The following is a 16,052-nucleotide window of genomic DNA, read 5'->3' on the forward strand; positions in this document are numbered from 1 at the left end:
TGGCCACGCCCCCGACTGGGCGTGGCCTTCGGGCGCGGCGGTTGGTCTGGGCGGAACCTTCGCGCGCAGCGAGGCGGGCTCTGGGGGAAGACTTTGCGTGGCGCCACGGCGCGCCCCTGAGGAGCCGCGGCTGAGGCGGCTGAAGAGGCTGAGGCAGCTGAGGAGCCTGAGGCGGCTGAGGCGGCTGAGCTGAGGCTGAGGCGGCGGCTGAGGCGGCTGAGGGCGGCGGTGCCTCGGGCTCTCGCTCCCGTCCCGCTCGCGTCCCCCCGGCCCCCGGCCCTGCTCCCCTCAGCCCGCCGAGGCGCGAGGCCCGCAGGTGAGGGACGTCGGGGGCGGGCTCGGCGCCGAGACCCTCAGGACTGCGCCCTCCGGGGGAACGTCCCGGCCAGGACCCCGCCGCCCCCTCGTCATCTTCCCTGAGGACCCCGGGGCGCCTCGTCTCTCGGCCTCGCGCGGCGTGTGCGCCCCCTCCCCCCCTCGGGACCCCGTGTCCGTGAGCGGCCTGCGGGGCTGGAGCGCGGCTTGAGCGCTCTGCGGGGCGGGGGTCCGGGGCGGGGGGCGTGGCGCCGGCCAGGGCTGCCCCTCCCGGCCCCACCTGCACGGGTTTGGATTTGGGCGTTGCTCGGGGCCGACTCCCGGCTCCGTGCTCAGGGATCCGCTGGGGGAATCCGGCGGCGTGTCCGGGTTCGAACCCAGGTCTGACCGCTGCCCTGTCTCCGCCGCCGCTTTGGAGCGCGACTCCCGGAGGGCTTCCCGGAGGGGAGGGAGGGCGGCAGGTGAGAGACGGTGGGGGCGGGGGAGACTCCGGGCAGCGGTTCCGCGCCTGCCGCCCCTCCCCCAGCGTCCCTCCCCCCGGGAGAGCCCGGGCCGGACTCTGCTGTCCAGTGCTGCGCGGTGGCCCTCGCGCCCCTCAGTGTGGGGGGCGGATTCTACACTTACTCGACCTATTTAGTCTTTTTTTTGGGGGGTCCCACCCGGCGATGCTCGGGGGTCGCTCCTGGCTCTGTGCTCGGGAGTCATCCCTGGCGGTGCTCGGGGGACCCTCTGGGGTGTTGGGACTCGAACCCGGGTCGACCGCGTGCCGGGCGAACGCCCCCCCCCCCAAGTCCGCTCCCTGAGGGTCCGTTTGTTGTTGTCTGGCGGGGGCGGGGGGGCGCGCCCTGCGGAGCCTTGAGGCCGGCCCTGCCCACTGGGCTTCCCGGGGCCCAGCTCGGCTCTTTCCGGTGTTCACTGCGGCCTCTCGGGAGGGTGCGGGGCGGGGGCGGGGCCGTCCTTCTGGATCCCCTGGCCCCAGCCTGCCGCCGCCCGGCCCGCGCCCCCTTATCTGCCCGGCTGAGAGGCTGGAGGCTGGCGCGGACGGACGGGGGGTTGGGGGGGGCTGTTGCGCGCTGGGTGTCTCGCCGGCGGCGGCTTCCCGGAGGCCCTCAGGCCGGGGGTGGGGTGGACGGCGGATGAGCACTGGGCGGGCGAGCACTGAGCGGAGATCTGCCGCCGAGGAAGGCGCTTGGGACTGTGTGGGCGTGGGGGGCGGGGGGCGTGCCCTGCAGAGGGGCGAGATTCTGGCCTGGTCCGGGAGGGGGTTTGCAGCAGCCCCCACGGCCCAGCCCCTCTCCCGCGGTCCCACTCGGCGGCCGGAGCCTCCCTCCGGGCCCTCACGCCCGCCCTAGATCCTGGCCCGCCGCGGGCCGGCGCTGCAGGCCGTTTCCTCCTCCTCAGGGGCCGGCCGTGCGCCCCACGCCTCAGGACCACAGGCTTCTTTGGGCTGCGCCCTGCCACGTGTCGCCCCGCCGGGCAGGCCTCGGGAGGGAGCCCCGCGCTGGCCTCCCTGCGCTGGCTGGCGGGTGTCTGCAGTTGCGTCTCGGGGCGGCTCTGGCGTTGCCATGGTGACCGCCCTCAGGGGCCAGGTGAGAGCGCGGATAACCGCCCCCTGAGGGGACCTGCAGGAGCGACGCCACAAACACGCTCACGCGCTCACCTTGGTCAGGGCCCGCAACTGGGGGATGTGGTGGCGGTGGCGTGCGCGCGCGTGGGTGTGCATGTGTGTGTGCACGCGTGTGTGTGCACGCATGCATGTGTCTACGCGCTCTTGGCCGGGGCGTGCACACGGCCGGTCCCGGGTCCGAGTCACAGGGCCTTGCAGAACGGGAGTGAGGCGGGGTGGGGGCGCCTCACTCGCGAGCTGAGTCTCCAGCGCGGAGAACTGGGCGGGCCGGTCACCTGCGTGTGCATAACCATGCCGTGGTGCCGGTCTTGGTGCCGGTAGCGCTGACGCCAGGTCCACTGCCCGCCCCCAGAGCAGCGGGCAGTCTGCGGGAGTGAGCGGGAACAGAGGGAGGGAGGAGCAGCCCGGGCCAGGTGCGGGCGCGTGCGGGGCCTCAGTGGGAGTCCTGCCGGGAAGGGCTCAGATGAAAATGAGCGTCCTGGCGCCGCAGGGCAGCCCCTGGGCCGGGCCTGGGCACCGGCGCGTCCTCTGCGGGCGGCATGCCTGGTGCATGGCCTCCCGCTGTCTCTGGGCCGCCCCGTGCGGTGCTCAGGAGTCACTCCCAGCAGTGCCCAGGAGGCCTTGTGGGATGCCGGGTCGGACGGGCGCAGGCATGTGCGCGGGCAGGGTCCCACCCCGGCTCCTCGCTGGCCCCTCTGAGGAGAGTCTGGGAGCCCGGGAGGACGGGGGCTCCTGGTCTGGGCTCCACGGGCTCAGTGGAGGCAGAGTCTGTGACAGGCTCTTTACCTTAACAACGACGGTCTCGGCAGTCTCTCTCTCCACTGCCCCGTCTCTATGCCCCGTGGTTGCTGGGCCCAGCCCGGGTGGACAGGCCTGGGAATTAAGAGGCAGAAACAGAGGCAGAAACGGGGGAAGCCCGGGCCGGGGGCGCGGCCTGTCCGCAGTGCGGTGTTTGTTGCTGAGAACCAGCCGACAGCAGGAGCACATTCTGCAGTTGGGCTAGACTTTGCATACCGGAGGGTCGGTTAAATGTAAATGTGGATGTAGAGGGCCTCCTTAAGGGGAGGGCCCGGAGCACCCCGGGGCAGCCGCACTCTGGGTCCCACAGTCCCTCTGTTCCGTCTTCTCTCCTTTATTTTTTTGCTTCTTGGGTCACTCCTGGCTCTGCACTCAGGAATTACTCCTGGCGGTGCTCAGGGGACCCTATGGGATGCTGGGAATCGAACCCGGGTCAGCTGCGTGCGAGGCCAACGCCCTCCCCGCTGTGCTATGGCTCCAGCCCTCCTCCTCCTCTTTTCACCATGGTCTTTACTCCTTCCCACCCTCTCTGTGCAAGGTGCAGTGCTGGTGCTGAGTAGTGCTGAGACTCGGCTGCCGGTGGGACCCTGCTGGTGTCTCGTGCGGAGTGCGTGTGCCCTCCGGGTTTGACAAGGTCAGCTTCCAGGAGGGAGGCCTTTTGTCACAGGGTTGACCACGCTCTGGCCAGGTGCCGTAAGCAGGAAGTCGGGTCCCCCCCCAGAGTCGGCGAGTCGGGCACTAGGTGCCGGAGAAGGCTCGGGACCACGGGGCTGGGGACATGGGGGCTGTGCTTCACTAGTCCCGGCTAATGGGTCCGGAGTGCTTTGGGGGCCGTCCTGGGGCCTCCCCGCTGTCCTGTGTTCTGCCCTGCAGCAGCCTGAAGCCTGTCCTCTCCTCTTACCCCAGTTTGGGCGCTGGGGTGGGAGGAGCAAGGCAGTGCGACTGTCCCGGTGCCAGGTCATGAAATACTCACCATCTGGATACTGGGGGGGTGCCCCGGTGTGCAGCTGGGAGCACGCCCCAGCCCCTTGGGCTGTCCCCAGCCCGAGGCCTCGACTCCAGGGTTCTTGAGACTGCTGAGGCTGCCGCTGCTCAGTGACCTGTGCTGGGCCTGGGCTGCCTTTCAGAAAGGCTGCCGGTTGCTGCGATGACTTGGCTCTGGGCCTGCCGACTGTGGTGACGCCTGGGTCACCAAGGAAACGCAGGGACACAGCTTGGCGGGTCCCTGCGGGCTCCCATTCCTTCTGCCTGCACTCTGATTGGCTCGGAAGAATGTTCCGGAGGATCTGGGCCACCAAGGTTTCACTTTCTCACCGCCGCAGCCTTCCCCGCCCGAGGCCCAGCCGCGAGGAGACTCGGGTGCTTGTGCCGGTTCCTTGGGGTTTGGCGCTGATGCTCGTGTTGTTGCCTGAGGAACAGGAAATGAGGTAATGGGAGTCTGATGGGCTGTAGATGTCTAAATATGGGCAGCTGTGTTCGGAGGCGCAGGGTAATCGGGCCCCGGCCTGCGCTCTGGAGGCGCCTCTCGGAGAGTGAGGGACGGCCCTGGGCCTGGACCGGCTCTCAGGGACTCTCCTACGCTCTGTCAGAGGCTGTGCTTTACTGAAAACCTGGAGATGGTTTCACTTTAGGGGTGAGCGCAGCGTGTGGAGGTGCAGTTCGGTCTTGTGTTTGGGAGGAGTGTGAGTGGGATACACTGTTTCTGAGGCACAGCTGGCGGTGCTCAGGGCATGCTCCTGGCTCTGCACTTGGACTTGCTCCTGGCGGACTCGAGGAACCATGTGGGGTGCTGGGTGTTGTCTGCGTGTGAGGCCGACCCCCGCCCCTTGGATGCTCTCCAGCCCCGTGAATGGAGTATTTTGATTTTTCACTGTAGCTGTAATTGTCTGTACAAGGTGCTGGAGTAAATGTAGTTTTCTGAGGCTTTGTGCTGAGGCAGCAGGGTGGGCACGTGAGGGAGTGGTGCCAGGGGCTCCCGGGAGCTTCCTCTGAAGGGGCTCTGGGCCCTGTGGCGCCGGGGAAACCGCAGCGGTGTCAGCTCTGCGCCATTCCTGGCCTTAGGTGGCTGACTGGACAGCACTCCCGGGGCCCCGGGGCAGCCCAGGCCGCATGCCTGAGGCCTGAGCCGGGTCCCCAGCTCTGCCGCAGTGGCCTTGGTCACGCCAGCCTGCTGGGCCTGAGCGCTGAGCCCTTAGCCCCCCAGCTGCTCTGAATAACGCTGGGGTGGCCCCGGGACAACTCCCACCCCGGTCCTCAGTGTTGTCTTGCTGAGGTGACGGAAGCCTTCTCTCAGAGGCTGGGCTTCTCCCAGGGCAGCTCACAGGGTGTCTTACCCCGGGGGCGGAGGCTGGCTTTCTGTGGTGATGCTGCAGCGGGGGTAGGGAGAGGGAGTCAGGACCCCAGATGGGCCTGACTGAACTCCCAGCGTGCCTTGCACGGGAGGGACCTCAGCTTTCCCCGCCGCTCAGCACAAGAATCCCTGGGTCTGGCCGGTGAGCCGTGGACTGGGGACAGTCAGAGTTGGACACTGAGGTCCCAGAGCAGGTCCAGAGTTGCTCAGGAGCGTAGATGCAGGGGAAACCCCATCACTGACGGCTTAGTTAGGAACCAGCTGTGGGTCACAAGTAGCCCAGCTGTTTGGTGACTGTATTTGCATAGGGCGGGCGGGCGGCAGGAAGGCCGCTGGAGTGACCTGTTTCCGGCATCTCTGGCCCTCGGTGTCCTACCCTGGACCTGGGCTTTCTTTCCCCCCACACCGTGGAGTGCTCAGGGGCCACTCCCAGCTTATTCTCGAGGGTCACTCAAGGCAGTGCCTGGGATGAGCCGAGGCCTCCTGTCTGCCGGTCAGTCAGTTGAGCCATTTCTGCAGCCCCCTCCACCTTAGTGGGGGCTCTGAGCCCTGTCCCTTCCCTGTTGGCCAGTGGGAACAGGCGCTGAGACGGCTGTGCTTGGGTGCCCAAGGCTTGTTTCTCTGGGCGTCACTTCCCTGTGAAACCGAACAGTGCTGACACAAAAGCTGAGGCAGCAGAGCCGGGCATAGCTCTGGGCCTGGTGCAGGGAGCCCTGTGGAGTGGTTTATGCATGAGACCCTGCTGTCACCGAGCTCGTGAATCACCTTGCCTAAGATTAAGACCCAGCAAATCCTGGTGGTGTTTATGGTCTGAGTTACCCTGGAAAATCTAGTTGGAAACAAAAAGATTATAGCCCTGAAAAGGTGGTTCTCACTGAGGGCTGGTCACGTGGGAACTTCCTGGTTCCCCGCCCGCAGGCTGGGAGGCTGGGAGGCTGGGAGGTGGCTGGGCTGGATTGTGTGCGATCTTAGCGTCTGGTCCCACAGCTCAGCTGTTCTCCTCAGACATTCCTCCTGAATCATTTCTTTCTTTCCTTTTTTTTAAAAAAAAAATATATTGGCTTTTTGGGTCACACCCGGCGATGCTCAGGGATTACTTCTGGCTCTGCTCTCAGGAATTAGTGGGATGCGGGATGGAACCTGGGCAAACACCCCACCCACTGTGCTATCGCTCTGGTGCCCTCCTGAATCATGTCAAGCCAGATGAAAAGCTTTGTGCACAGAGATAGTCGTCATTGTGGTGGGTGTAGATAAGATGTATCCCCACCTGTGGTGCTGGGGATCAACCCAGGGCCTCACAGTGCAGGTTAGTGCTCTGCCCCTGAGCCACAGCCCTGGCCCCCAAGCTATTAATTTGGAGTTGTGAATCTTGTCTAGAAAATGTTTGTAAGTGTCTAGAGGCTAATATGCAAATGCAAACAGTTGCTGCTTCCAGGTAGTGAGATTATAGGATTTAAAAACGCTGTCTCTGACCTTTGTGTAATAGACCGGTCAGAACTGGGTGGGCGTGTCCTGGGAAACAGGCTCAGGAGGCGTTTGGCAATAAAGACCTTGTTGGTTTGATTCCTTTCCTGGGTCAGCCTGGAGTGATCTCATTTCTCTGCCTTGGGTTTCCGTCGGCCTTGGGGGGACTGGGCGCCTCACTGGGCCCTTCTCACAGCACCCCGCGTCCCCTGGAGCAGCAGCCTGCCCCGCAGCTCCTCGCCTGGCTTTTGCATTGAGTCATCCGTGTCCATGTCCCAGCACCTCCGGAATTGAGCCCTGCGATGCACAGCCCTGTGCCCATGTCCCCGAGTGCCTGCTGCCCTCCCCAGGGGCGCTGCACCCGCACCCGTCTGCGATCCTGCACACTGATAGTCGCTTTGTGTGGATTTTTATATGATTTATTTCTTTAGCAAAGAGTTTTGCTTTGAATCCCAACCCTTGCGTTCTTCAGGGTACTAATGGAACAATTTGTAACAAGGCAAAATAAGTCGCTTGATTGATTTTTCTCTTTAGGATTCCCAGATGGATTCTGTGGAAAAGACAGCACATCGAAGCGAGCAGAAATCAAGGTAAATGGAGTCCGTGCACTTCTGGGCAGGTCCCAGCCTCTCACCAGCCTCCTCTGTTGTGTCCCCGGACCACCGTGAGGGTTGCACTGCTGAGGGGCGGGGAGGGAACGCCAAGGCCAATTTCTGTCTTTGCCTTCTGCGTGAGAACAGTTCTTTTTCTGCCCACGGATTTGACCGTACATGATGACTGGGGGCCTTGGCTCCCACTCGGGCCAGGAAGAAATACTTAGCTCACAAGTGGATGCAGGAGTTGCTTGTTAGAAAGTGGCAGGCAGGAGCACTCATCAGTGGGTCAGGTTGTTAAGTGCAGAAAACTGTAAGACTTAGCAGTGTAAAGGAGGATCACTGGATTCACAAGTAATTTGCAGCTTCAAAGGAACTGAAATCATTGAGATTTTTTGTTTTTTGCGTGATATATTTGATTCATAGTTGTAAACCATCGTTCTTAAGTCCTGCTTTCAAAAATAAGCAAAAAAAAAATGGGGTAGGGAGTGAGCTAGTACAATGGGTAGGGCCCTTGCCTCGTACACAGCTGACTTCAATCCCCGGCACCCCATGTGGTCCCCTGAGCACCTCCAGTTGTGGCTCAAAAATAAAACCCAACAAAAAACCCACCAGAAACAAACCAAAAGAAGGTGAAAAACAAAACCAAATCCCATTCTTAGTTTCAGAACACTTAATAGTTTAATTTCTGGGGTGGGAGTGATACTGTGGCTGAAAGGCTTATCTTGCACCCACAAGGGTCCCCTGAGCACAGGGCCGGGAGTACCGCTGAGTACTGCTGGTTGTGGCCCCAAAACAGACACACCAGCCCTGTTTGACAGAATTCTCATTAGTGATCCCAAAGACTTGATCTCCTCAGGAGGCAGCTTAGTTTTTGTGGGGGTGGGGTAGGAGTTGGGGGAGGTCCCCACATACCCAGCACTGCGTGGGCTGCTCCTGGTTTAGTGCTCAGGAGTAAGCTGAGGTGGTGCGTGGGGAACCCTGTGTGGTGCCGGGGATCAAACTAGGGCTGCCTGCCTGCGAAGCCAGTGCCTCCCCGTGCTGTCTGCCCAGGAAGCGGCGTCTCCTGCGGGTTCTGAGGCCGTCACAGGGATGGCACGTGAGCATGGTCACAGCGCTGAGGCAGAGCCGGACAGCACTCAACCTCAGGCTTTCTCGCCTGGAGAGCAGGAGGGGTGTGGTGGGAGGTGGGGCGGCCCCGCCACTGCAGGTCGCAGCTTCTCTGGTAACGTGTGGCCTCTGCCCTCTTGTCTTTAAGTAGAAAGTTTTTAAAAAGCCTCATTCGGAAGCAGCCCCAGGAGCTGCTGCTGGTCATCGGGACAGGAGTGAGCGCAGCGGTGGCCCCCGGGATCCCTGCCCTGTGCTCCTGGCGCAGCTGCATTGAGGCGGTCATCGAGGCGGCAGAGCAGTTGGAGGTGCTGCACCCCGGGGACATCGCTGAGTTCCGCAGGAAGGTGACCAAGGACCGGGACCTGCTGGTGGTGGCCCACGACCTCATCCGGAAGATGTCCCCTGTGAGTCTTTCCTGATGGCATGTGGGGGTCAGTGGGGACATGGTGGCTCTGGAGAAGGTGAGGTCAGGGCCCACCTGTGGGAGCTGGCCTCGGGCCACACTGGTCGTTTCGTGTCCACTGGAAACCCAGTGATTCCAGTGGGCAGGGGTGAGGCCCAGAGCGCTGCAGGGAGGCAGCCAAGAGGGACGATCTGCAGGGCTGTCGCCACTGGGAACCCTCTGGCCAAACTGTGTGACGGGGTCGGTCTGTTGTCCTTTGGTGCGGGGCCATGGTGCTGTGGAGTTGGGGACCTGCTTTCACCTGACCACACATGTTGGCACATGCCCGACCCCATCGCAGTGGGAAGGCCCAGCCCGGGGCAGGCCTGCCCTGCTGTCTCGGTGCACTGCCCTGCGCACTGCTGCCCGTCTGTCCACTTGCCTCTGCGCTTACTCATCCCCCCGGGGCTGGGGCTGCTTTCTTCCTGCCAGTGCGCAGGCTCGCAGTGCTGAGAGAACGTCCGTCCTTCTGTCCCTCCCTAGCGCACGGGCGACACCAAGCCCAACTTCTTCCAGGACTGCCTGATGGAGGTGTTCGACAGCCTCGAGCAGCACATCCAGAACCCCCTGGTGCTGCAGTCCATCCTGAGCCTGATGGAGCGCGGCACGCTGGTGCTCACCACCAACTACGACAACCTGCTTGAGCTCTTCGGGCAGCAGCAGAACCGGCCCATGCAGTCTCTGGACCTGAAGGACAAGACCAAGGTGCGTCCCGCCGAGCCAGCCCTCCCCCACCCTCTGACTGGATTCGAGCCCAGCGTCTCCAGCACCGGGGCCAGGGCCGCGCTCCCTTTGTGCGTCCTGCCTGCAGAAGGGCAGGGGACCCCACCTCTGTTCCGTGGGGTGGGAAACGGGGCCGGGTGGGTGATGGACAGGCGAGAGAGGGAAACCGACCCCTGGGGCTGGGAATTGGGGCGCTAGCAGCAGTGCTCGGGAGTGCCCGGGGGTGTCCTTGGAGCTCCCAGCCTGTCTCCCTGACCGCTCCATCCTAAGTCTTTGATGGGGGCAGGCAGGGAGGTGAGGGGGTCCCTGTGGGTGCTGGGGATGGGACCCAGGTTGGTCATGTCCGAGGCAGAGCCCTTCCCGCTGTACTCTCACTGGCCCTGTGTATCTCTTTAAGGAAGCTGTGTAGACATAACATCACAGGGACAGTCAGGCCAGGAGCCGAGCTTCTCTTAGGAGTAAAATGATTCTGTGGAGGTCAGGGGACGGAGAGATAAGGTGGCAGCCAGGGCGCTGGCCTTGCAAAAGCTGCTGACGTGGGTCTGACCCTGGGCACCACATACAGTCCTGAGTACAGCCGGGGTGATCCCCGAGCAGAGCCAGGAGTGAGCCCTACGCAGGGCTGGTGTGTCGTCCCCGGCACCCCTCAAGAAAATTAATTAGAAAATTAAAATGTTTTGGCCAGACCAGGGAGTGTGGGGTGACCCTGGGCTTCCCGCTCACAGTGCCCACACCCCCGCCCGGAGCGGGTCCCTGCCACGCACAGGGGCATCCGTGGGCAGGGCCACGGGCTCCGGTTAGATGTGTCCCACGTCCATGCTGAGTGGCACTGGGTTCGTCCTGCCCCGCCCTGCCTCTCCAGGTCCTGCAGTGGGCACGCGGGCACGTCCGCTACGGAGTTCTTCACATCCACGGCTTGTACACGGACCCCTGCGGCTTGGTCCTGGATCCCTCAGGCTACAAAGATGTGACTCAAGACCCAGAAGTCATGGTAAGGCGACTTCCTCCGTGCACGGCGTCTCTGGGGGCTGTATGGTCCGTCTGGCTCAGGCAGCAGCTGTTCAGAGCCTTGATTGCCTGGTTTTAATTGCCCGTTTTTTGTCTGGGGGTGGTTTGGGTCATACCTGGCATGCACTCTGCTTACTCCTGGCTCAGGGACTGCAGTGCTGGCAGTGCTGGGGGACTGAATGGGGTGCTGCGGATTGAACCCGGTTGGCCACGTGCCAGGCAGACTCTCAGGGCCCTGTCCCCTCCTTTCCTGTTGGTTGGTGTTTCAAAGGCATGTCCAGCGCCCCACTGAGACCCGTGTCTGTGAGTGGTCTTAGGCCATGCTGCTCTCCCCCTCTCTCTCCCTCTCCCTTTTACTCCCCCTCTCTCCCCTCTCCTTCCCTCCCCCTCTCTATTTGTGACCATACTTAAAAGTATAAATTCCTGGGGCCAGGGAGACAGTACAGCGGGGAGGGCACGTCCTTGCACATGGCTGACCTGGGCTTGATCCTCCGCATTCCACGTTCCCCCGAGCCTGCCAGGAATGATCTCTGAGTGCAGAGCCAGGAATAAGCCCTGAGCCCTGGGTGTAGCCCAAAAACAAACAAAGCTCCCACTGAAAACCAGAAGGTCTGAATTCAACACTCGTGAATGCTAGACGTTTGCCAGACTGTAAGCACAGGTGACCCCAGGTGAGGTGGCGCCACACACTGCCAGCTGGCCAGAAGCCTGGCTGAACGCTGGGACTCTGGGACCGTCGCAAGCCCTCCCTTCCCCCCTCCTTCCAGTATTTATCACGGCTTGTTTAAAAAAACGGAAAGATGAGGCTTTCGAGGAAAACCGTGCTATCACTGTTCTCTCTTCAGCAACATACTCCATATCACACGCAGCGTTCCTCAGAGCCATGGGGAACAAAGGCCGAGGAAGGGCAACATGCAGATAGGACAGACATTCCTCGAGAGTTTCGATACAGAAACCCCTGAGAATCTTCGAAGCACTGAGAGGGCTTGGCCAGGAGCCTGAGCGCGCGCAGTGGTGTCGCGCCTCCCTCTGCTGGGAGAAAATGTTCCTGCCGGCAGCAGGCTGGCACTGGGCTTCTGGGCCCAGGGACCTTATTACCCTTGATTTAAGGGGAAAAAAATCTGAGCATGTCCAGACTTAAACAACCCGGCAGCTCATCCCATATAGGGGAGACCGTGTGAGGCTGGGGAGGGCAGCAGCGCCCGCTCAGGCAGGGCCCCCTGTGGGACTCGTGCCTGTCTCCATGTCTTCCTCTCAAAGTGCTCCAGCATGGGGGGTCTGAGTGGGCGGCCTGCCGGGTGATCGGGAGCCTGTGCTTCGTCTCTCCCGCTGGGGTCCCAAGAGAGGACGCTGGTTCTGTGCATGGGTTCCTCGGCGGCGGGGCGAGTGTGCAGCGCTGTGTGTGTGTTTGCAGGAGGTCCTGCAGGGCCTGTACCGCACCAAGTCCTTCCTGTTTGTGGGCTGCGGGGAGACGCTCCGAGACCAGATCTTCCAGGCGCTCTTCCTCTACTCGGTGCCCGACAAGGTGGACCTGGAACACTACATGCTGGTGCTCAAGGAGGACGAGGACCACTTCTTCAAGCACCAGGCGGACATGCTTCTGCATGGCATCAAAGTCGTGTCCTACGGGGACTGTTTCGACTACTTCCCAGGCTACGTGCAGGACCTGGCCACTCAGATCTGCAGACAGCGAAGTCCAGGTTTGAGATCTGTTTTGTTTTGTTGTGTTGGTGCCGCACACACTCTGTGCTCAGAGCTGACTCCTGACCCTGCACTCAGGGATCTCTCCTGCTGGGGCTCGGGGGACCCTGGGGGGTGCCAGTTTGACCGCATGTGAGGCTGGCACCCTGGCCATTGTACTATCGCTGCGGCCTTACCAGGTTCAAGATTTCTTCCCCATTGTCAGTGTACCGGTGGGCAGGCTTCTTGCACGGCTCTGGGGGCTCCTGGGGGTCCATCTGGGGAGCTGCTCTCCTGCAGAATGGGCACGGAGCTGAGTCGGGCACCATGAAACATGGATGCTGGCACCCTTGGCGGCTCTGCCAACTCTCATTTCACTGTAACGGGAAACCAGGGGTAGGGCCAGCTGGACCTTGAACATGAGAACAAGGTCAGCATAGCCGAGTGCATGGCTGAGCCCAGCCTCACCTACTCAGGTGCATTTCCAGCCAGAAATGGGGGCGGGTGGCACTGTGCCGAGAGACGGGAGCAGGGCACAACAGTGCTGTGACTTTGCCTCCTTTTTGTGTTTTTCCTGATGCTTGGGCCACACCAGCAGTGCTCAGGGATCACTCCTGCCAGTGTTCTGGGATTGACCCAGGGTCTGTCATGTGCAGGAGAGTGCCCTGGGCAGTGTCCTCTCCTAAGTCCCGGCGTGTCTTGAAGGTCAGCGCCAATGGGGGTCAGCTTGTCGAGGAGGTTCCTGGGGGTCTGGACTTGCAGTTGGGGTCTCGAGCGAGTGTCCGTTCCTGGCATCCCTGCCTGACCCTGTCGGGGTGTGGGTGGCCGAACCCCTCCTCTCACTCCCAGTGTTGCTCTCTGGCCGCCACACGCACTGCTGTCGGGGACCAGGACCAGGCGCTCGGGCTGTTTCTGCGACAGCTGGCCCAGGGCCGACACCTCTGGCACTTACCTGGGATGGTGTCCTTAAGGACGGTGCCCTTGACCCACGAGGTGTCCACCCAGAGCGCAGCCTGTGCCCTGCCCCGCCCAGGCCCCAGCAGCCTCCCTGCCCGCCCGCCTGTCACCATTTCTTTCTTCCCCAGATGCCGATCGAGTGGACAGCACCACGCTGCTGGGTAAAGCGCCTCCTCCTCCCCGTCCTCCTCCTCTGCCCCCCTGAACGGGCGCCTGTGCCAGCAGCCGCGGGCGGGGCCTGCAGGGAGGTTGGCTCCTGCTCACCCTCCTGGGACCCTGCCCGGGCTGCCTGCTCGCCGCCTGCTGCCGCATCTCTCCTCTCTGGGCAGCGGCGGGATTAGCAGGGCCTGAGTGGGAGCAGCTGGGGCGCCAGTTGGGGGCCTCAGGTGGGGAGCGGTGGGGGGCCGTGCACTGGTCCCCCACTTCACACCTCCTTGAGGAGAGGTGGGAACCTGCCAGTCTGGGGCTCCCCGCGGCGGTCGGCCTGTGCCCGAGTGGGTTTCCGCTGGGCGTGTGGCCCCTGGAGGGATGTGGAATCAGCGAGTTTCCTCTCTCAGGTAACGCCTGTCAGGACTGTGCAAAGAGGAAGTCGGAAGAGAACGGCTTGGAAGGCTCCAAGAAGACCCGGCAGTCAGCTCCGGGTACTGTGCTCGCTCTTTCTTTGGGCCTCGCCTCCTGCTGTTCTCTCTGGTGGGGGCGGCATGTTGGTGGGTTTGCCATCAGGGTCCTTGATGGAGGAATGGGGGCGTGGCCTCTCATCGGCCCCGGGAGGTGCCCGAAAAAGGAGCCAAGCAAGGGGGCACTGAACTGACCAGTGCCCAGGGACGACCCCCAGAGATGCTCTTGACACCGGGCCAGCCCGGGACAGGCTGCTGTGGGTTTCCCTGGTCCCTGCAGAGGCTCCCAGGTGGCGGTAGTCCAGAGCGTACAGCCTGTGGGGACAGGGCAGCGTTGCTGCTGGGGTCACGGGTAGAGTGTGGAGAAGGCGCCACAGCGATCTCCGCTCAGGGGTTCAGTCAGCTTTGGGTCCCGAGGCCTAGCGGGAGGGGTGTCTTGGGGAAACCTGCACGTCCTTGCTGCCTCTGAGGCCACGAGACGGGTCTGGGTGACTTGCACTGCATTCCCCCGCCTGCAGCGCCCGGCTCCCCAGCCTTCCTCCTTCCCGTGCTCCCGCCCTTGCTGATGGCGCCCACTACGGACGTGAAAAGAGCTGCCCTGTGCCCAGACCGCTCGGGGTTCACCAACCGAGCTCAGGTGCTAGACGTGGCTGCTCTTTCCACACAGCTGCGCCTTCACTCCCGGGCCCGGAAGAAACCCAGACTGCTCTCCGCATGAGAGACCCGTCTTGATGCCCCCGTCTCCTTTCCTTAAACAGATGATGCTGGAGGGTCTTGAAGTCCCCAAAACTACCAATAAAACCTGCAACTTGAAAAACCAGCCTTCTGTAACCGCAGTGCCACACCCAACGATGAGGAATGTTCCGAGAACTCCCCACGGGATCTCCGTTAAACATCACAGACCCCCAAAGAGCCCTGTGTGCTGTGGCCCTTGGGCTGGGCAGGAGCGTCCCCAGGCGGGCTGCACCGGGGAGGCTGCGCGCACACTTCAGGTACGCTCCGTGCGGACTCATGCACTGCTACCTCAGGACCACCATGGGGAGGGCGCTGTGCTTCCTGGTCCACGGACACCCCCCACAGGGCTTCCTGGCGAAGCAGGTGAAGACTGTCTCAGCAACAGTAGTTGCCAAAGAAAATAAGACACGTCCTACAGTGTCTGTGGAAACCTGTTACGGTAGGGACCGTTCTGAGCGTTGGCTCTGCTGTTAAACGGAGTCTCCAGACAGGACTGTGGCCGGTCGTGCAGTCCCCCTCCAGAGACCCCGCCAGTCAGCCTGACTGTGGCCTCCCGGAGGCCTTTTCCTAGCGCAGGAGGGTGTGGAGCTGGCGATGAAGTGGGGCGCAGGACCAGGCTTTCCCCCATAGTGCGCTTGCCAGCCTCGTCCTACCTCAGCCCTTCTCCGGCCCACAGCAGGGGAGATGCACAGCGGGAGGCTGGCCCAGCCTGGAAGGACCTGCCACGCCTCAGGTGGCTTCCAGGGCTGGCGGGCTTTGGGCATGCGCAGAGGTGGCCTCTATTGGCTGCATCCCCTCGTAGCACACTGGGCACTGGGGCTTCCCACAGCTGGAAAAAGTTGAGGAGGGTGTGCGGGCAGCGGGCAGCCACAGACCTGCTTAGACCTTGTTCTCCTTTTCCTTTTGGACGCATGAAAACAATCCCTCTATGTTACCTGGTCATAAATAAAACTTTAATTTCTGCCTTGGGCTCCACTCCGCTCTTTTTTGAAAGGTTGACTGTCCTGTGCTGGGGAATTTTGGCCTGAGTCCCTTTCAGTGTTGAATCAGCTGATGATCTGAATGTTATTTAAAATAGGGCCCGCCCCCCTGGTGCTGGGGGTCAGACTGGGGCTCTGCCATGCCAGGCATGTGCTCTAGGATTTGAACCCTCACCCCATTTTACCAGCTGGAGAGACTGTTCAGGGCTCTAAGGCTGTGGTTCCATCCCCGACACTGGGGCCTCAGAACCCCCATTCCTGGGCAAAAAAAAAAAAAAAAGCTGCATGATAAATTTTTTAAAGAAACATTTACATAGTGCAGTCACAGGGGGAGATCTGAATCGCATGTCGCCAGACACAGGACAGCATTAAGTCTTTGGTCACAACCGGTGATGCTCTGGCAGTTTCCCGGGGACCATATGTGGTGCCAGGAATTGACTCCAGGTTGGGTACGTGCAAGGCAAGCGCCTTCCCCACTGTACTCTCCAGCCCCCGCAGGATAGCATGATCACAGATTGCTCGACAGTCCAGGATGAGCTCTGCGTGCTTCAGGAAGGGGCTGAGGCCTCTGCTGAAAGGGTTGAATTTAGCCAGTGCAGTTAATGGTCATTTAAGGAAGGGAAATGTGTATGAAGGGTCAATTAGGCAGAGTA

General features: G+C 62.1%; 1 protein-coding gene across 5 annotated transcripts; it reads left to right on the forward strand.

Annotated features, from left to right (window-relative positions):
• FAM118A (family with sequence similarity 118 member A) lies at positions 1-15,383 on the forward strand. 5 transcript variants are annotated; one of them, XM_055143169.1, is made up of 9 exons: positions 12-316; positions 7,089-7,144; positions 8,406-8,661; positions 9,183-9,404; positions 10,285-10,413; positions 11,845-12,130; positions 13,196-13,228; positions 13,625-13,708; positions 14,443-15,383. In XM_055143169.1, the coding sequence occupies exons 2-9, from the start codon at positions 7,098-7,100 to the stop codon at positions 14,460-14,462; spliced, it is 1,077 nt and encodes a 358-aa protein (XP_054999144.1). In that variant the 5' UTR covers positions 12-316; positions 7,089-7,097; the 3' UTR covers positions 14,463-15,383. The 5 variants fall into 5 exon arrangements, with proteins under 5 accessions (XP_054999148.1, XP_054999144.1, XP_054999146.1 ...); XM_055143171.1 differs by having other exon boundaries at positions 16-316; positions 8,409-8,661; XM_055143170.1 differs by lacking the exon at positions 12-316 and adding an exon at positions 3,867-4,167.
• Positions 15,384-16,052: the final 669 nt, after the last annotated feature.

This window comes from Sorex araneus, chromosome 6 (genome assembly GCF_027595985.1).
Source record: "Sorex araneus isolate mSorAra2 chromosome 6, mSorAra2.pri, whole genome shotgun sequence".
Classification (NCBI taxonomy): Eukaryota; Metazoa; Chordata; class Mammalia; order Eulipotyphla; family Soricidae; genus Sorex; species Sorex araneus.